This window comes from Drosophila teissieri, chromosome 2L (genome assembly GCF_016746235.2).
Source record: "Drosophila teissieri strain GT53w chromosome 2L, Prin_Dtei_1.1, whole genome shotgun sequence".
Classification (NCBI taxonomy): Eukaryota; Metazoa; Arthropoda; class Insecta; order Diptera; family Drosophilidae; genus Drosophila; species Drosophila teissieri.
In genome coordinates, this window is record NC_053029.1 from 8,134,421 (window position 1) to 8,156,429 (window position 22,009).

General features: G+C 40.2%; 1 protein-coding gene and 1 non-coding gene across 6 annotated transcripts in view; one reads left to right on the plus strand and one right to left on the minus strand.

Moving 5' to 3' along the window:
• The window catches only part of LOC122626767 (homeotic protein female sterile), a 94,345-nt gene that overhangs the window by 62,103 nt on the left and 10,233 nt on the right, over nt 1-22,009 (plus strand). For 4 of the 5 annotated variants that reach the window (XM_043807141.1, XM_043807143.1, XM_043807144.1 and 1 more), the window contains exons 3-4: nt 18,537-19,251; nt 19,698-19,859. In XM_043807141.1, coding sequence (XP_043663076.1) covers nt 18,537-19,251; nt 19,698-19,859 — 877 coding nt within the window. Of the gene's footprint in view, nt 1-14,675; nt 14,697-18,536; nt 19,252-19,697; nt 19,860-22,009 lie in introns of those variants that run through there. The other variant, XM_043807142.1, reaches the window with a different exon arrangement.
• On the minus strand, nt 21,189-21,262 carry Trnat-agu. Its single transcript has one exon. It is a non-coding gene; the product is annotated as a tRNA-Thr (tRNA).

Consider the following 22,009-nt stretch of genomic DNA (forward strand, 5'->3'; position numbering starts at 1 on the left):
CGCACAAAAACAAAGGTACACTGAGCGAAGCACACAATTCGAGAGAATAGAAAATCGTATTGAATTCGAAATCAATGCAAGGAAAACAGTTTGACTTGTAATCTCATAGAACCGAACTTCTGTCTATCAATTCACGCATCTTGTAGATACAAAACTTCTATGTACTGTTACTTAAAACTACATATTAAGAATTCATTTCTACAAACAAATATCAAGATACTCCCAGTAATAGATAGTTTCATGTTCGTTGCCAGGCCAGGATAAGGCCTAGTTTTTTGGCTCAGTGCACTACAAAATATAAATAAGAACAAATGGCACAAGAAACAAAAATACAAAACAAAAACCGAAATCGAACAAAAGCTTTTAACGCACTTCGCGGAAAGTGAGACAGAGATAGTGCGACAGCTGGGGAAAGAGATGCAAATAGTGCGAGCGGCGTTTGTGTGTGTGTGTGTGTGTGTGTTGGTGTGGGCGTAAATGTATGCAAATAAAATGCGTGTGCGAGACTTTTGAAGTGGGTTAATATTAAAACAACAAAACAACAAACCTAAAGAAAACCTCTCCGATCCAAAAAAAATACAAAAAAATAACACGAAAACAAAAAACAAACAAATTCGAAAAGAACAATTGCTGAACAACATGAAAACACTACGAAAAGGAAGATATCGAAGGACAGGAGATCATTGACCGCAGTCGATAAAAAGCAAAATCCGCTGTTTCGGTCAGTCCATCATGGACAAATGGCATAAATATGCCTAAATCCTATAACAGATAAAAGGGCCATTTGATTCCGCCCAAGCAGTCGTTTGAAAATGAATTATGCTAATTTCCATGCGGGTTTTCCCAGCTGCGCGGGGAAAAACGCTGCCGAAGGCATAAGCCACTTCGCAGCGCCTAAAAGCAGGCAATAAACTTTTCAATGGATTAGTATGTCTGCGAAAAGATGGATAAAACCAAATGTAGTTGCTTTGATGGCGACTTTGAAATCACTAGGATAAGTGGAAAATAAATGGAATATTATTATTGTAAAATATTAGTTATTTTCAAAATATTTTATCAGTTCACAAATGCTCTAATCAAAGTAGCAAAGCCCCCACGTATAGATAGACCCTAATCGTTTTCTGCCCCAAACTCAGTTTTCCATCAAGCGGCAGGACGAAGGAGCGGCAGCCAATGTCCTGCCGCGGATAAGGACACGCGCACTCATAATTACACAATTACACAACAAAGGCGACATAAAGCAAAGCAAACACAAAGCCCAAACAAAATACCCAATTCGAAGAAGGACAGCAGCAATGTATGTGAAAGCATTGGGGATGATGAAACATTGCTCACATGTCAGTGATAAATGAACAATTTATTAAATCACCACGTAGCCAAATAGAAATCAAAGCAAATGGGGCCACAGCAGAATGAATTAGATGGATAGATGGCGACACCAGTGGAAATGGTGATGGAGACAGATGGAGCATGGAGCGGCTATGTTAAGCTGGATCTGTATCTGTATCTGTATCTGGATCCCAGTGGAAAAGTGAGAGTATGTGTGCCTACCGCTGATTTATGGTGCGAGCCAAGTGCCTGGAAAAGTAAAGGATCAGCTGGGGGAAAACTGTGAAGAACGAGCTGCAGGACGGAAGTTGATATATTGTTTGGGGCTTACGTGCATATGTAAATCAAAATAGTTTGCCCGAGTTGGAAAAGGCTATCAAATAATAATAAATATGAAATAATGGTACCACCAAACTAAACTAATAAAACTAAGACTTAATTGTTAACTTATATTTTCGACGGATAATAGTTACATTTATTTATTTTATGAAGTCAATTATAGCTTGGACAACACAACCGCTTCCAAATGAAAAAGCAAATCCAATTGGAAATCGATTTTTCCAAGTACTCCTTTGAATGGCATAGCGCATTGAGGCAAACGACACGCGGCAATAATAATTAAATCGAATTGAACAGGAGGCCAAGAAACTGCCGACTGTCGAATCAACTGAAACCAGTCCGAGAACAAGTTGGCGTGCCCCCACTACCCCCCTCAGTCGCTTCCTGCTCCATTTCCATTGCCTTTTCTTCTGTGCGAGCATTTCCTAGGCTCCCAGAATGACGTCAGCGCATAAATTGAACTATTTTTATAACCAGCAGCGTGTAGGAGCCACGCATATCGAATAAAATGTGGGCATGTTTGGGACATTTGTTCGTCGCTCTTCTGGCCGAAACTGAATTTTTGCTGTATTTTAGCTGGTTTTTTTCTTTGCTTTACACACACACACACTTCATTAGGCGTCGGTTCAGTGAACCCGAAGTTCGTTAGCAGGACATTAGCCGAAATCCTTTTTCGACTTTTATTCTAATTGATTAGCCCTCCAACTGGTCCCCAAACACCCCCGAAACGAAAGGTGTTATGTGTGTGTGAGTTTCTAATCTAATCATTTGATAAGTTCCATTCAACACGTGTGCCCCCTTTCCCTCTCCCCTCTTCCAAAAAGAAGAGCCCAACTCTATTGAACCCTGCGATATCTTCATTCATTCGCTGCGGTTCATTGGCATTGACACCTTTCTTCCGCATTTCTCCATGGCGGCTTACTTCCTACCTATCTCTCCTTTCCTCTATACGAGTATATGGAGTACATCTGGGGGTCTATCGCACAATTTGATGGAATAAACAGTCATTCGAATGCGCGGTTCGTTCAATTTGATTGCATGACGCGACCACTTTTCAGATTATCAACCAACCAGTTGGAAACAGTTAAAGAATATTGTATACGAAGCTCAATTCATTAGGGATTAATTGTGGAAATTGGCTATCGTAGAGAAAATATCTTTACACATAATCAGAGGAAGTTCCTAAAAGGGAAATGGTATTATAATGGCAAATATGGCTGGATTTACGGACAGTTACCCAACACATCATTTGCCTGATTCATAGAAGTATAACGAAGAATAAGCATAATTTATTTATAATTTTAAGTTATTGCTTTTGCCTTGTACTCACGCTTGATTGGCTTACTTAGCCCTGAAAAATCGGGCTTAAATCTATTTGTATCTAACCGACACACACGAAAAAACAAGGCAAGTGCAACAAAACAGATTCATCAAACCAAGAAATACTTATTTCATTTCGACTCGAAAGTTGGGCGTTATTTCCATTCAATTGCCTCGCATGTTTTCGAAAAAGTTGAAAAGCAATTTGTTGATGGCCAAGTAATAAATCATTTTTAATAAGCATGCACATATCTGCCATATAATTCAGAGACAAAATGTCTATATATGTTAAGGCCCAATGTTATATGTTATATATGTTGTCTGAATCAACTAACTAAATAAAATCCCTTCTTTCTTTGCAGGTAAGCAAGCTTTGATATGCATCTTCTTTGCGAAAAGCGTAAGTTTTTAATTAATTTCAGGCTTAAAATGCTATTTATATACTTTGCGCTGTGGTTAATCCAATGATGACACATTTCTGGCAAACTCCTTTGAGTTTCTGTCTTCATTTGGTGATAAATTATAATGAAAGCATTCCTAAGATGTTTCTGTCAGCCCTTTTCAAATTACGTTGAGAATAAATCAAAACTCCTTTAAATGGTTTATGTCAACACGATTTTCTAGCCCCAGAGAGCGAAATTGGTCTCTTATTCGCTTTTCGTGCTGCTTGATTCGTGTTTAATTTAGCTTATTGCCATGTAATGAAAATTAATTGCGGCCATAGCAAAGGCATTATGGCGCAGCTTCGCTTCGTCTTCTTTTGGCTTTGATTTCGCTGCTTTTTGGGGCATTAAGAAAATTGTTTGTCCCCAAAGTAATGCCACTTTTTCTTGGTCTGCTCCTCTGCTCTCTGGTTTTTGTGTGGGCGCAATACGTGTGGCATATTTACCCAGCAGATTAATTATTTTGCTTATTTTTCCATCATTCCGCGTGTAATGGGCGATGTAAATGCTGATAGATATTGTGTGGGCAGCATTTGGCTGGAAAGGGTCTATTGTGGGCGAAACAGCAAAGATATATGTATGTACAAAAATATCAATTAGAGTGCAAAGAGAGTTGATATGAAAGAACTTCTCGAACAGCCCTCGCTTACCAATCCTCTTCAGCACATTTTCCAGTGACCAAACACTTGTGGCTACTTTTTTATTCGAGGTATTTCAATTCTAAACCCACTTTCGCTGACTTCGGTTTTATTCCCAGCCGCTTTTATTGGGCTATTTTCACTCACACCTCCCGATCCATTTTCCTTTTTTATGGACCATTTCCAGCGAATGCACTTCATCGAGTGGAGGGAGGGGAGGGGAGGGGCAACGGCTTCTGGCTAAAAAGATATACGACTCGCTGTCTTACGACCTTTCCTAGTAACCCACAACATACAGACATTCGTTTTACGACCCACATACTAAAATTTTAATTACCCAAACGGGTTGACCAAGTCATCTCTATAGATACTACATTTATTTGCATCCCTGCCATATACCATACATACCATTTACCATATTAAGTCTTTTTAAGGCATCACTTAAACATTTGGCCAAGATTTGTTTGCTGCCTTCAAAGAATGGCGCATTTCCTTATTGCATATTTACTGATACATTTTTTTTTATTATTTGTTCTGATTATTTTTTGAGTTTTCAATTTTCTTGTATTTATGTGTGGTTTTTGTTCGCCTCTTTTTGGTTTTTTTCGGCGCGTGCGACTCAAATGCAAATATTTGCCGATGAGGCAGTTCACTTGGCTTTGCGTACATTAGTCATAGAACCAAAGGTTCGTTGGCCTCACTGCACACAGATACTCGTATTTATATATGTATGTAGATATATATTTATGATATTTCCAGTTGTAAAGTCCGTTCGTCGCACATTTGTTTGGCCCACATAAAATGGCAGTCTGAAACACGCGTTTGTTTCCTCTTTTGTATTTATTCCCATTTAACGAGCAACATTTTCTCTATAAATAGCGAAGACCTTTGCTTGACTTCGACTTCTGGTTGGCCTCTGCGATAATCCCCCTCCCTGCGAGATCCCCTCGGGTTGCTCTATATAGCTAGCTGATTTTGCAAATATACATATACATATAATCGAGACATATATATATATATACATATAATGGTCGAATTTGGCGTTGTGGGGAGCGAGAAGGGAAATAATTTGGGGAGCGTGTTCGCAATTAGTGAAATGTTTGTGCAGGTTTGTCGGGTAGCAGGGGTCGCAAATTGCTGGCAAAGAATGCAATCCACCAAAATTATGCACCCGAGATTGCAAAATATTCGTAATTTGATCATTTGCTGCCTGAAATGAATACTCTTGAATGAATACTCTTGAAAACGCATTCATTATTTCAACAATTAATTCATTTTATACGTATGCAAAAAAAGCTTTTGCATTGAATGCCTAATAAAATTGGTAAAGTAATCGATTTAGATAAATTCAAAATTGATGTCACACCTGTTTGGTCTATTCTAAAGTGGCATGCAATTTCCACTGTTCATTTGCAGCTTAATTTTCCACTTGGTTTTAGTGGCAGCAATTTGCCGTATAATTCAGAAAACTGCCGTTGAATTTTCATTTCTGGTTTTTCCATCATAATGATAACTGTTTGCAGTGGCAGGGGGAAATTACAGCGGTTGACAGATTTGCATGCGAGTTGCGTTTTTGCGATTTCGCATTGTATTCCGTGGAAATCTCTTCTGCCAACCGACCTACCAAACAACCTACCAACAACCTTATAGCCTATGGCTAAATGGGATTTACAGTTGCATTGCTGTTTGGGTCACAGTTCCCATCGCTTTTAATGCCTCTCACGCTTATTTCCGCTCCCTTCCTCTTTAGCCAGTTTATTATTTGGCTAAATGTTGGCCCGATGGCAGCGATAACATTTAACATGTAGTTGCAGTCGTTTCGTGGCCAATTTGCATAATGGTTAGCAGTAGGTGGGTGGCATTTTGGGTGGCTCTTGGGATTTTGCCTTTTGAGATCTGCTATGGAATCACACAATGTTAATCTACGGTGTTTTTCATACATTTTTATGGCAGGAGACTTTTACGCGTTTACATTTCAGTCGTTTTTGTGGTTTTGCGGTAGGCATTAAGTAGCTGCTGGTCTACTTTCGGAATTACGAGTGAGTTTATTTGTCATACATATCGTTACGTGACCATATGGTCAGGTCTTATTTATTTCACTGGGTAAATGGTAGAACCCTTCGTTCAACTCGCATACTTAACTTTCAGCCCATTGGTGATACACCCAACCGATATGAAATATAAAATAATTCAAATTCGAATTTCATCCGAGTTGTGAGGCGCTTGACAGTTCCTTGACATTTCCATGATGAAGTTTCGCCTGCAACCCCTTTCAAGCTCGAGCTTCTGGCTGAATACAACTTCGAGAGTCCTTGCAAACATATACTGCCCATCAATCTGCCCGGCATCTCAATCTCATTCCAATGCATAGCAGCCAACAGCCACAGCCCCCCCGTTCTTCTCTTCACATTCATCTTGGTGAAGTTTTAACATATTTTTGCATTTACGTCACATGGAATTACACTATGCGTGACAACCTTTTATGTGCCTGAAAGTGTGTGTGCCTCCTGACTGTGTGTGCTTGACTGTGAGTGTGAGCTGTGGTCCTGTGTGCGAACATAACCTCGGCTAACGCAAATGCAGCGATGAAGATGCAAACTTCAACTTCAAAACAGCAGCAGCAGTACAGGGTACAGGGTAAAACCCAAACTGCACACTGAAGAAATTTCGAAAATGAGTAAATATATAATATATAAATATTAAAATGATATATTATATAATAATTTCCATTTTTATCACACGCTTATAAATGATGGTTTCCAACACAAATATTTAACCATTTGAAATGAATTAACCATTCTGGAAATTTGAACAAAAGAGCAGCGTTTATTTCTACTTTTTGTCATTTAAAACTTCAAAACGCGAATTCTTCAGCTGAACTGAATTCAAAGATACTTTCGTCACTCTATATGTTAACTTCTCTTAGTGGCTGGTTCTTATCTGCATAATCCTTTGATTATATTATATTAAATGCACAGAATGCACTTTAGTTTCGGCCAGTGTAGGAGCGGTGACATATTTCCGCAATATCACCGCAGGCCAAGCACAAAGCGCCAGCCGGACAACTTTTCATTAAAGAAGAAATGAAAGAGAGGGTCTGTTGCACAATTGAGAATTTGTTATGCAAGTCTTTGCCACTGCAGCTGCCGCAGGCTGAATGCATCATGTTGCACTGCATTGGGGTAGGGCTATGGCATTATATACTGCTTACTATATATACATACATATGTACACATGTAGCTACCAAGAACTTTTCAACCCTCAAGTGCAAATAATAAATTTGCGCAAAACAAAGAAAAAAAAAAACGAAAAAACCGAAGGAGGAAAGTAACTTCGCTCGGGATCTGTCGAAACTTGTTGCTGTCGCCGGTTCTTGCTGCCTGCTGACTACTTTCTTCGCATTTTCCAGCAATTCTGCGCCCGTTGCCGTGGTGAATTGGAAAAAAAGCGAACCTAACGAAGCATAAAATTGCGTAATTTACTGCGCATTTAATTTCGTGTTGCGCTCTGCAAAAGAATAAAACGATACGAAACCAGAACACACACCGAGCACACAGCACACAGAACACAGAAAAGAACCGAACAGAAAGCCAGAGAAGCAAGGTAGAAAATGGCCGATTCTGATTCTGATTCGGAATGGGTATCTGAATCTGAATCTGAATCGGTATCTGTAAATGTAAATGTATCTGTGGCTGAAGCTCAGCTTTCGATTCGCTCGAAGCTTGAGCTCGAAATTATGATGGCGTCGCTGTTCAGACGCTTGTAATTGGATATGATGATGATAAGGGAGGGGGAGGGAGTCGTGGGTGTGCTTCCCCATTAGAGAAATAACCAAAAGCATTACAACAAATTACGCACCGGTTTGTTAGCTGCAGAAGCGGAACAGAAGTCGACTTTTATGGGTAGCGAAACATAAAAGAATGACAATTGTCGAAGCAAATTACGATAAATTGGCTATCTGAGTGGTTAATCATATTGAAATTGTTACAAGACTATATACATATATGTATAATATGGCTAGATTTTATAAGAAACTAGATACAGCTAGCTGCAAATATAAGAAGGCTTTTACCCTTTTCTTACTCTACTGACTGCTGTGGTAATCATGCAAATAGATCGATAAACTATAAGAACACGAAGTGTGACACAAGAATCTGTTTGAACCAAATTGGAGTGGAGTTGGTACTGCCTTCCAATTAAATTTTACGCATATCTTTAAGATACCTAAATTAGCTAATGATTTAAAAAAATGTTGGTTAGCGGAAGCTAAAGAATAATCTGTGCTTAAACCTTAAAACTGGTTGGATACCGCAGCAATTTTGCATAAATAATTCGCTGAGATATTTCTGCGGCTTACGTTTTAAATAATTCATTAATCATAATTGCCGAAATTCTTGTGCTTGGCTTGAAATCCGCATGGCACAGTTAACGATAGCTGGTGAGGTGACCAGGAACTATCTTTAAGATTGAGATACCTCAGCGGGTTCCTTGCTTCTCCACCGGCATTGTAATCGCTGATCGACAGCGGCGATGGCCTTTGGAACCGGTAGACAAAAGGGCTCACTGCAAACAAAGGACGTCGGGCTAAAAAGCGGAGGTAGCTGCTAAAAAAAAAAGCGAAATAAAAAACAAAAACCAAAAAAAACTTGAAGAGAGAGCACCGTAATAGACCTACAAACCTACAGCTAAAGAGTACAGCAAACGAGGCAGACAACTCGCCTCACCTCAACTTACATACCTCAGGTAAATCCAGTTTGGAAACAAAAAGCCGCAGCCAACTGCCAACAGCCAACAGCCAGTTTAAAGCTGCCTCTCAGTCGGGCGGGCGGTAAAGGGTTAACGGGCGGGGACTAAAGGGTTAACGGGGGGACGCTCTCTGCATACAAAACCAAAAAAAAAATGGAAAAAAAAGAAACCAAAAAGGTAGAATAAAAAAATCTCAGCCGGCTCTGTTTGTTTGTCCTACACCCGCCCACCCACTTCCCCCCTCCGTCGGTACTGCCCTGCCCCGCCCCGCCCTACCCCTGATTTCTCTCAGTGCTCTGTGCGTTGGTGCAGCGCTCTGTAATTAATTTGGCAGCTACACACACACACATCGCAGGGCAGAGAAAAAGAGAATTTTTAAAACCGGCGCAATATCGAATTACCATTGACGGACTGACATGCCAGCCCATACAGGGTGTGCTGCTGTGCGCGTTTCTCTCAGTGTAACCCCGAAAATTAAATTAAATATATATTGAAAGAGATAATGAGAAGAATGAGTAATATATTATATCTCCTTTTTATATTTATAAGCTACTCTATAGAATAGCTTAAGTAATGTTTGGGCTTGTGATGATTGAAGCTCACTTGTACTTACTTAAGATGTTTTCCCATACTATAATATATGTAAATTATTACATTTATTTACTTTGTAAATCATACTGCTTTATTTACCTCTACGGTTTCTCTTTTTCTCTGTAAATGCTCAATCAGGTGGGTTGTAGATGACTGCAAGTGGGGAGCGTGGGCAGTTTTTCCGAAACTGGCAATCCGAAAATAAGTATCCAAAGGATTTAAGACTTTTCCACAGATCCAGTTGGATAGTGTGTGAAAAGGTCGGCGGGGACATCGGCGAGGGGCGTTTGTGGCATGGCCCTAGGATTCGAGCTCTCTGTCCAACTTAATTACTTGCTGGCTGCTCGCTGCTCGGCTTACAAACAAAACAGAAATGGAATGAATTAAAGAGTGAGCTGGGTGAGTGAGAGGGGGGGGAGAGGGGGGTTTTGAAGCCGGAGAAGAAATCCATTTAATTAAATTTGCATGAGCACAACAACGCAACACAAATACCAACACAAACACGAACACAAACGTGAACGCAAACAGCGGAGCGGCAAACCTGCGAATGCAATCTGAGTGACGGCGTCAATGCCAGTGCCTGTCAAACTGTGACAGCCGACTGAGCGGCGAACGGCGGACAAGGGTTAAGGATTCGCGGCCAGAAAGGGAATATGGTAATGATGATTCTGGCCGGGCAGAAAGTTGCAGTTAAAAAATGAAGTGATTTTTATTGCTCATGTCCGTCGTGCTGAAAAAGCGGAATTAATTATGCTGCACGTTTTAAAATGACCGAAATAATTTGACACAGCATTTTAAGACTTTCTTAACAATTTAAACTCTTAATTTAACTTATTTGAAAGTTGTACATTTATTGAACACACAATTATCAATCTATAATTATGTCGTGACAATTTCTATTCTATCTTACCAATGCCTTGGACCAAATCACTCGTCGCTCCTATTGACGTATAAAGTTTCAATTTGTAGCCCTTGACTCTGGCTGACTTTCATGTAATTGTTTACAAGCCCCAACTTGTGCTGTCCGAGTGAATTCAATTGCAAAGGCCCCAATCGACATTCCAGTGCCATCAGAACTCCGTCCAAGCAAATAGAAGACCTGCCACAATATGAAGGCTCTTCAATAACTGGACTTATTGCACCTGCCACACAGCCATCAAGTCAAACAACTGTCAGAAACTGTGAAACCAATACGAGATTTTGTTCGTGCCAGTGTGTGTTTTTTTTTTTCCTGTGGATAAAACCGGAGCTTAACTGATAATGGGAGTACCCACATACCATACCATAGCATACCATAGCATACCAACCCATCCTCCGCCATTCTCGCCTACCATTATCGGTCAGCAAGGCAAACAGAAGCAGCAGGAAGTCGCATGAGCGGAAAATTGGAAAAACTCTGGAAAAATACTGAGCGCAGGATAGGCGAAAAAATACATACATACATATAGGTGAAAAAAGTTGGAAAGGAAGGGAAAAAAATGGAATAAAATGCTTGCTGACTGGCAACGTAAAGTGAAAAGCATACAAAACGCCGGGCAATTGCGGTGGGCGGTGGTTATATAGGGGGCGTGGCTGGCATATAGAGTAAAATGTTAGACAAAGTGGCAGCACACACACACGCACACACACCGTCACAGCGACTTGCATGCAAATCAGTTTTTGCCGCTGTAAACTTATACTTTTGTGCAAACAACAAACGAAGGCAACGTCAGAGTTGCCAGAGTTTGTCACATGAAGACGCACAATTACACGAGGGGGCTTAAAAGGATATGCCATGGCTACAATGGGTGGTATAGAGGGACGAGGAGAGGGGAACTTGCCTTGTGGAACAATTGCAGCCGTCGCCGTCGCTGTCGCCGTCGTGGAAACTGTGACAATGTTCAGTCGTGTGTGTAAACAATTGTAATCCGGTAGAAAAATCACAAGCACCCCATCAGCCAAAGTACAAAAAAACACACGGGCTCAAATCCTCTTATTCCCTGCTACAGATTTAGGTCCTGAACTAGCACTATGACTATGACTATGACTAGGCCTATCTATGAGCGGAAATGTGCTGGAATGCCAGACATCCAGACGGGCAAAAAGTAGCTTTAATGATTGGCCTAAGCTCGGCAAAGCCACAAATATTATGTAGAATCTATCTATCAGATTCTCTGATAAACAGCTCAGCAAAGCCACACATATTATGTAGAATCTATCTATCAGATACTCTGATAAACATTAGACATGAAGTTGACATCTGTTTCTTATGCTCTGGTGAAATATGTTTCCAATTACTGCATTGGCAAACTTGGCCTTACACAACCCATTGATAATATGCATCGAATCTGATATCATAATGCACCTGGCAAGGTAATGGCTGTGGATTAAACCCTGTACCTTATATTAATGCAGCCCCTAATCTGGCTTATCTGCAAGTTTTATCAACCCTTCTCCGCATGTGCTAATCGCATCTTTCTCATTCTGATTACAGGTGAGTAATGCACGCGAATCGAACTAGCACGCAACCGAAGAAATACTCTAGACAAAAAACAGAAAAACTGAAACTGAGAAAGTATCCCGAAAACATCACGCTTACGGGGCACCTCAGTCTACGTAGTTGAAACTCTCGCCTGCGACATGTAAACAAAATGCAAAGTGCGCAAAGCCAGCAACAAAAGTCGAACAAACAACACCAGCAACGGCATTGCGAAGGTTAGCTTCATACATTTTATTTACTCATAAATTAAATTTTTGCAGTCTGGCTGAGATTTCATTGAAACGCAGCCAAGACAGCGCAAACAAGGTAGAGGAAATCAACTTGAGAGATTGCTCAAAGATTAAAAAAAAGCACACTTGCACATATTCCACATATTCGATTGTAAAGTGCGTTCGCAGTTGTAGGACAGCCGAAGGTTTTAATTAAATTATTTGACACATCGTAAGTCAGTCCGTGGGGGGATTTTCAGTTATTTGACTTTATGATGTCATGGAATTTAACCACTTGCAATGAAAACACCTTTTGATAAATAACTACATATGTACGTGTGGAAATTTCCCAGCACATTTAGATAGTTATAAACGTATGAGGAAGAACAGCCATAAATCATTGGGCTACCACCGAAAATTGTTTACTTCAGCGTTTCAAACGATTGCATACAAATGCGCTGATTACTCGAATGGCACCATCTACATGCATATGTCCCATATGTCAGCACGTGCAGCAATGCACTTGGCCATTGCCACCACAGAAATACTAAAGACTACCACCGAAATCTTTGGGACCTGCAGTCAGTTTCTTCAGACCCAAATACTACTGATAGCCGGCGATAGCTTCGGTGCCACTGTTAGGCAGTTGGCGCTTAAACAGCTGTTTCAGCTGCTTATGAGCCAACCTTACCCACAAAACGTAAACAAGTGCAGCGTGGGGAGAACAGCAACTACAACAACTGCAAAATGCTAAATCGACTCTGACCCACTGACATTATTTCGCCGACATAGACGGCAAAAACAGCAAAAATACAGAAAAAAAACAAAAAACAAAGCACCAACAACTGCGAAGAGTGCATTCAGTCGGCAGGTGAAACACTCGAAATGCGAGACTCAGAGCGAGGCATTACAAAAAGTGCCGGAAAGAGAGACTTCTGGTCTATAAGGTCGGCTCGGTTCGGTTTGGGGATTGGGGAAGTGTGTATAGTATACGTATATGAGTATGGGGTGTAGAAGTGGGGGGCCTTTGAGAGGAGGAAGGCCGCCGATTGCATAGCCGTTCGCCCGGTCGCTCATTAGATGTTATCATCCATGTTTTTGCCGTAGTTACTGTCTATTGAATCATTCAGTTACAGTTCTGATATAATAGACCCCCGTTCTGGTTCACTCAGATCAAATAAATTGCCTGCCAAGTTAAATGGTGATTACGGACCCCGGGGAAATGGGCTTCGAAATGGTAGCAATTTTAACTATTAGAGCGACTGTTTGATTGGTTTTCGATTACAACACTGCATTTGTTTATAATTATGTTTTCACTTTGATTTGACATATTCCAGTTGCAAGTTTAAGTATAACTATAGCTATAAAATAAATTAAATTAAATCCTTATTTTTGTTAAGCGTTTATAAACTGAACTTATTGATTTGAAAACTCATGCACCAGCATAATTTCTTTGAAACGTTTAATTTGAAAACTATTTGTATTGCACTAATGGGTCTGCGCCTTTCACAAAGTAATTTAGCAGTGCTATTTTGACGGCATTCAATGGAAAGTGAAAACTGTCAATGCCTGAATTGGCAATTAGTCAGTGAAAGTGTAGCAGATGGCACGAGACTCGTGGGGCTCTTTGATGGGGCAATTAAAGTGGCTAAACGCACAAGCGAAAGACATAATAAAAAGTAAATAAAAATAATTTAAGTATGTGTCACATAAATCAATGCCAATTAATTGCCTCGCTCGATTGAAACTGATTCATTAGGTCGAAAATAATCATTCAACGATAAACTTGGAAAAGGAAATTCCATAGAATATGGAAAAATGAATACTTATTCTTCAAACATTTTTATATCCTAATTGGGCAGCTAATTTATGTTCCGCAACAATATTTTCAAGTTCAAAAGTATTTTGGAAATATACTTAAGCTGCTTCTCCTCAGCGAAATAGACTACCAGCCGAAAACTGAATCATAAAATTTATCAAATATCAACAAAGTGTATACAACGAAAAAAATATATAAAAAATCAGCAAGCAGCCGCAGTAATAGCAACAAAAACAAAAAAACAACAAAAACAGCGGCGAGCGGGCAATCGAAATACACTTGAACGTGAGTGAAACAAAATTCATGACCCACTTTATAAAACGCTTTTTCTTTCATCCATGACCCACTTTATTATTTGTAGCAATGACTGTAGCCGAGAGCGACCCACAAACAGCAACAGACTCATACTCATACTCACATTCACGTTCACATTCACAGCGACGAGCATTGTGTCTCTCGGAGCGGAGAGACCCGAACCGAACATATGTTTTATTCACACCATTCACACAATTAGTTTGCTAAAAATGCAGGCTTACCCATACACTCTGAAAAACACAGCAGCAGCAGCAGTAGCAGCTGAGCAAATGGGGCTTTCGAGGTGTACCAGACCACTACTAGACTTAGTTAACTTGGCTCAAACAAGTGCACAGTCGCTGTCTCTGATTATAGCCACTGAGGCAGCTCACACAGCTGAGACCAGTCAAGAAAAGCTTTCGCGACAAAAAACAACCGAAAGAGGAGTTTAACTAAAGTTGCTTGTGGGCTAAACATGTCCTAAATAATGTTAGTAAAATCGCAAATACTTACATATAACATATGCAAAAGAACTATGTATATAAGCCCAATAAAAAACACATTTTAAGTGCGGGACAAGCGCAGATATCTGTGTCAGACATGTTGAAAACCTTCGGGAATTCCCAAGATATGATAGTCTCACCTCCAAAGCCAACCCGCACATTTGGGTTAGTCAGAATGAATCAGCATTTGTGAGCTGCCATTTAAATTCCATAGAAACTCCATTCCACATGCACATATAAGCCGAAAAAAAAAGTATTTACAAATTGTATTTGTTTTTGAGGGTGATATCAATTTGCAATTGATGTCAAGGATACTGTGCAGTATGCGGAAGTGAATCAAAATGTGAGTCAGCTAAATGAGCTTACAAACAAATTAAGGGAAACCCAACAGAGGACTTCCGAGAAAGTAATCACCTGTTTGAAAAAATATATATTTTTGCAATGTTAGTTGATACAATATAAAAATATAAGAATTTAATCAAATTATAAAACCAGAATCTATGTTCTAGCTCACAGTTTGACTTCTTAACATTGCTCGAAATAAGTAGTTATAGTTATGAAGCATACGTTTACTTACATTTAAAATCCCAGCTCTTCAGCCGAAAATTCAATTGCTTTTAGTGCTTTTTTTGTTTTAGCATATTCCTCTTTGAATTCCAAATTCCAGCTTTGAGCCGACAGGCCGAACATCACGTATACCGCCGAAAACCCAAACAAAAATCAAAACAATTTTTTGAGCTTTGCCCCGAGATACGTTTTGCACTTTCTTCGCTTCCCCGACATGCTGGCATACGGTGCGTATGAGTGATGCGATTGTGAATTGCACATTATACGCGCCATAGCAATCATCATCACGTGAGTCGTGACTCAATTTGTCTAAGCTCTGGCCTAGGTGTAAACAAAAGCTGCAAAAAGCTGAAGCCAAGTTCCAAAACTCTGGCTGACATAATGATCAACATTAAATGTAATGAGTAATTTGTTTTCTCTTTAACATATAGTATTTGGACTCTGTATTTGGTTGGCCAACTGGCGAGAGTTGTGATTCATGCGAAATGGAACGACCTTGCCAGTGGGCTTATGTCTCCATTGGTATGCAAATTCATCATCAAAGAGTTTCAAAGGGGAGGAAGGGAGCAATTATTACCAGAACTTTCGGGAATCGTTTCTGCTGACAGGTTGTTATATGAATTCGGTGGAATTTCATTGACAGCGGTGATAAAACAGTGCGATGGCGTTTATTTCACCATTACGTAATTTATTGAGTCAATTCCGCTTGTTTTATTTTATACAAAAAAAAAACAATTGAACGCCACAGTACAATATATCCTTAAGTTCAATTGGTAAACTATAATAAATATATTGCAATGTATACATATGTAGCAATTTCTTGCCGATTAATTGGCGGGAATGTACTTTTCATTTCAGCGACCCATTAAGATCGAAATTATCCCAAGCACTCAATTTCCAGTTTCCCGATGATCAAACAAATGCCTTCCATTGTCATTTCGAGGCACATTGTTTGTTTTCTTTTGGGGCGAAAGTATTGTCTCTCACACTTTGGGTTTTGCATATATTTGGCTGTTTGTCTATAAATACGATGTGTTTCCCTCGGCTCATGACGATAAAATGGCGAAAATAGCAAAACACAGAGGCAGATTGAAGGCCCAAGCGGCAAAGTGCAAATTGATAAGCCCAACAGCAAAAAAAAAAAAAGGAACTGAAAAAAGCAAACAGCGCGAATAAGTCAACTGACTTGCTGCATTAATTGTAATTTCATTAATTTACGCCACTCGCCTCCGTTGCGCTCCTTTCTGGCCGCCTTAATTAAGCGCGTCAATCATACGCCCTGTGTGGCAGGCGAGCGGCGGCGATAGAGCATTGGATGGGAATGTGCCCGATGTGCATGATTATGATCGTAGCGGGCTGCCACATTTAAGTGTCGCCCTGTCAAAATAGCCAACAGCCAGCAGAGAACAGCGAACAGAGGCAGCAACGCAAAGAATTCGCACAATTATTGCGCTCGGCCGAAAGGGAAGGGAGAAAGGGAACAGGGTATTTGGTAAGCGGTACGTCACTCAGTTTGGCACCCAGCGCACGGCACATCGCAGCTCACCCACATTCGTGTATGCCCTCAAACAGGTAGTTAAAATGGAGTAGTAGTTCAGTGCCTTAAAAAATAAAATAATACCTTGAATTAAAAAAGGAATTAAATTAAATGAAATAATTAAATTAAATAAATACTACTTTACTTTCGATTTTTATTATATTTTCAAAACTTGTGGGTAAAGTGCAACATGAGACAGCAAACAATTTTATTTTTTTTTTAAGAAAATTTGATTAAATAGTACATTTTAGACATATTCTTCTTAGTAAGCATTGGCTACCGTAACTACCTAATTATGCTTGTTTTTCCCTATTTTTCCCCTGCGTTTTCTGTGCTGATTACATCTCGCCATCATGAGCAGTTGCCTGTAATTATTTGGCTGCAGTTCGCAGCTCTGGCTCCGCTCCCCAATCTCTGGGGTTCTCTTCATTATGCATATAATGTAATTAAAAAAGTGCAGGAATAAGAAGCAGTTACTGCACCGGGTGGTCCTCAATTTGGACTGAAGGCTTCACGCTCAACTGGTTGGGTGAGTCTCACTGGCAAATGCGGTCCACAAAAACGGGGTATACAGATACAACATAGTTCAGTGCAAGCGGATTGATGAGTTCGCTTGTTTTTTGATTAAACTTATTACCGCCAATTCGTAGATTCATTTCCGCACAGCACAGTTCGTCGAGAACAGAGTTCGTCACACAGATTGGCAGAAATGTAATTTATTCCGCACTTAAAGCGAGTAAAGCAAACAATTAATCATATGAACGAATGAAAACTGACATGAAAGCGCCCAAATAAAAATGCCGAATGCGGAGGGAACACGACACCAGAGCCCAGAGCAACAACAAGAGTAATGGCCATGATGACCAGTTCAAGTCCGGGTTCTAAACCAGCTGACAACATTAATTTGTGCCAAGTTGCGGTGGTAACCCAGAGTAACCCACCTCCCCTCAGCGAAATACTTGCTCGAATTCCGGCTAACAAATGATAAAATTCGTGCGGAAAACAAGTAACACATCTCAACGTCCTTTGAAGTGGCTACCTTGCGAACTGAAGACGTCACTTTCCACAGGAAAATGAACATTTTTCGGGGAAAACCAATGGAATGTTATTCGTGCAAATAGTTGAGATGGCTAAGTGAAACCTCAACGTTAACAAGCTTAAGTTGTTGGCAAAACTTTGCTTTGATAAAAATACTAATAAAATAGGTTTAAAATTGAATATATAATCACATAAATGGCATTTATTTAATAATCTGATGTGCAGCTTAATTCAAATACAATCTGCATAAGACAATAACCAGCTAGTTTTTTTCGGTGCTTCTTACGCTTTTCTCATGCAAATTAATTGGGCAATGAGCTGTAATAGAGGCAGCACATTATCCAAAGTAATACAAGTCAAATATATAGCAAAACAAGCCACAGGTGCCTAGGAAATTTTACGTTCTGATAAGAATACGTGGCCAAACCGCAAAAACAAAGTCTGCGACTAAAGACAAGTACAAATGGTTCGCTCGTAAATTTACTCAAACAAACTGAATTTCTTATAAATTTAGTAAAAGGAATAACTAAGCTGAAACCACAAAGCTAACATTAAAATAGGTTTATCTTTAATATTTAATCTAGTTTTTAAGCAAGCAACAAGCTCTATAGCATGTACTTGAAATATTCCACTTATGCTTTTAAGCAATTTGAGCTAATTTCAAATGTGACCTCTTCTTTGCAGGCTTAGCCCAAGTGACTTACCAGATCATTGGGCCTCAGGTACATCAAATCCATCGACCTCGACCAGCAGCAGCAGCAGCAGCAGCGGCAGCATTAGCGCCAGTGGCAGCAACCACAACAACAACAACAGCAGTAACAACAACAAGTACAACAGCGGCAACATATCGGTCTGCAACCTGCCGCGCTCATCGCCGGCCGCTGCAACAGCAGCCGTTACACTATCGTCGGCCGTCGGCGGCATTGGCAGCAACTTGTTGAGCGGCCTGCATCACGGACTGGCGCCCGGTACGCATCCATTGCAGCGCGCGACGGCAGCCAGCGGAGGCGGAGCTGGTGCTGGGGGCGTGGCAGGCGCCTCGACAGCAGCGGCACTTGCACTCCAGCAACATCAGCATCAGAATCAGCACCAGCAGCAACAACAGCAGCAGGCGCAACAGCAGCAGCACCACCAGCAGCAGCAGCAACAACAGCAGCAGCAACAACAGCAGCAATTGGCCTACCAGCAGCTGCAACTGCAGCAGCAGATCATCTCGCAGCGTTCCATACAAAACAAGGCGGCGGCCACCGCTGCCGCACAAACGGCAAGTCTTGCTGCTGCCCTGCAGCGATCGGCTGCCATTATGAATGCGGTGGCATCGCCGATCTCAGCCAACTCTGCCAACTCAGCGACGTCCGGCCGCAAGATACGCCGCAAGCCGGATTCAAAGGCCAATCTGGTAAGTTTTTTTTGGTCAAGGAAGTACCTTCTAATGCAAGCTATTCAGTTTCGAACGCCATATAACCCTATAAATAAACATGCAAATATTACGTATACGCCACATTGGCTTTCCAATGCACTCAGCTTCAACTCTGAATGCTCAATATAAACATAATTAAATGCTTTGCCATTAGCAATAGCAAGTAACATTGATTAAAACATAATCTTTATCATAATAAATAATTTTTAGTAGGTTAGATTTGGATTTTGCTAACCAAAGCGAAGTGCGAATTAGAGATGTCCATAAAAACACAGCTTATTAATATTTATGAAACATTTTGATAAAGATAATATGCTAACATGTGCTAATTTAGCCATAAACTATACTTAATTGAGGGCTCAAACTTGCAAAGTATTCATTTTTCAAGTGGCACCCATTTACTAACAACTTTGTGCTCTTTGCAGCCCCAATCACAAATCAACAAATGCAACAATGAGAAGCGACGTCGCGAGGCGGAGAACGGCTACATCGAGCAGCTGTCGGAGATATTGACGCTGAACAAGCGTGGAGATATGACCTCAACGAAACCGGACAAGGCGGCTATACTAAACCAAGTGGTTCGAACGGTACGAAATCGAAATCCCAATCGAAAATTGATATGTACATATGTACATTTGTTTATACACTCCCCCCTCCTACGCATGCAAGTTAATTACCGACAAGACCCCAATGCATAAGCTCATCAAACGAAACTAATAAGCCCGAAACGCGACCAACTGCAAAAAAGCAATACAAGTTGTTATAACACCCTGGGAATGACTGACTTGGTCGACTTGGCCAGTCGATTCCACTGCTCTGTCCGGAATACCAAATGATCAATTACAGCGCGAAAACACAGCCCAGTGAAATTCCCCAATGTAATTTCCATGCAGTTTCCCCGCAGCCTCAGCCTCAGCTTCACCTTCGTCTTCGTTCTTATAGATATTTTTCTTACACAAAGAAAAAAATTTGGATATATTTTCCACTTTCTTAACACAAATTTGTAGCTTATACGAAAAAGCAACTATAGCAATTTTATGATCAGTTCATGATATATGAGAATTGTGTAATTTCCTTTAATATCTTATCACAAACTCTTTCCAACTTGCTGGAGTTTTCTCTCTGTGCATCCGAAAACGCGTTCCAATTAAAAAGCAATTAAAAGCTCAGCCGAAAAAGAGCTTACAAGAATTTCGCGAATGGGAATAAGCGAGGTGCAGAAGCGGCGATGAAGAGTTGGCTGACGTAATTTGGCCCCCGACGCAACACAATTTAATTAATATTTTTATTTAATTTACATAAATTTATTTATGTTTCAATGGCCCGACCCGCACCGACTTTATGTTGTTTTAGGCATTCATATTGTTGTTGCCGCACATCTTTTATTGGTTTCAGGTAGCCTAAGCACTTTATTATGCAAATTATTTTCGAGCCAAGCGCCACGCTTTGTCGAACATCCAAAAAACCGACAAAACCGAACAAAACCAAAAACCGAGAAATGTAAAAAAAAAAGAGGGAAAAATGGAAAAAAGACAGAAACCAACAAATGGCTTTTTAAATGAAACGCGGCGCACAGCCAACGCCAAAATACATAATTTTATTTTGTAATCCGGGCGGGCAAAAACCAAACAACTCATCGGCCAGTGAAATGCAATTAAAGGGTACAACAAAGCGCACACATGAGTTCGTCGTACATAATAAACAAATTGAATTAAACGCGTGCGTGTCATGTTGGTTTTTCCCTAATGAGAAAAGCCAACGAAGGGATCGAACGCAGACAATTTTCAGCGCTAATCCAATTGCTGGACCCTCATGACACATTAATATTCACTTGGCAAAACACAACTCGATTAGGTTGACATGAAAAAAAATAGTGCTGCAAAAAGATACATTCCATCTCCCAACTGGAAGGGGAAAGGCCCCGGCGAGATTCGAACTCACGATCTCCTGTTTACTAGACAGGCGCTTTAACCAACTAAGCCACGGCGCCACTTGCCTTCGCGTGTTCTATAAGTTATTTTTGCTCTAAGAGCCTCGCATCACCTTCACGTTATCAGCTGATTGGCTGATTAGGTTCGACGAGGTGTTTGGTGTTTATTTTTAGCCCCTTTCGGTGGAAATAAGAATAAATAGCCACATTAGCTTGGGAAATCGAGGTAGCAATACTAGAAGCGGGGCACTACATGCAGTATAACACTTAATGGATGATATTATGGATGATATTCAAGGATCTATGAAATGCTCAGAGTTTTAGATGAATGGTTTTGTGGTATTTCTACTCTTCTGTTTATAGGAACCCTAGATGGTATTATCGATTCTAATAGACTTGTCGCACAAAGTATAATCTATTGAGAAGAATTTATAACAGGACCAATAAAAACATATATTGGGTACTTAAAAAAACTTTGAAACTAATACAACTTAGCTTTAAAAACCTAAGCTTTAGAAAAATAAGAAAATTATTGAAAACCAGCCATAGATCAGCAGAATCAAAGATATATATACATATTATTCTTCTTTTTTGTTTTAATTTGTTTACGCCGGAACTTAACCGAACAACATAATACAAACTATGCTGCCCTGAGGAGTATGCTACACAAAAGTTTTAAGCAAGACTAACATCTAATAATATAAAGTGCTAAATTAGATTGATTAAGTCATTTTGGTTGAAGGAAATGACACACACACACATTCTTAACACACTGGAACCCGAAAGTATCTGAAAGACCACCGTTCG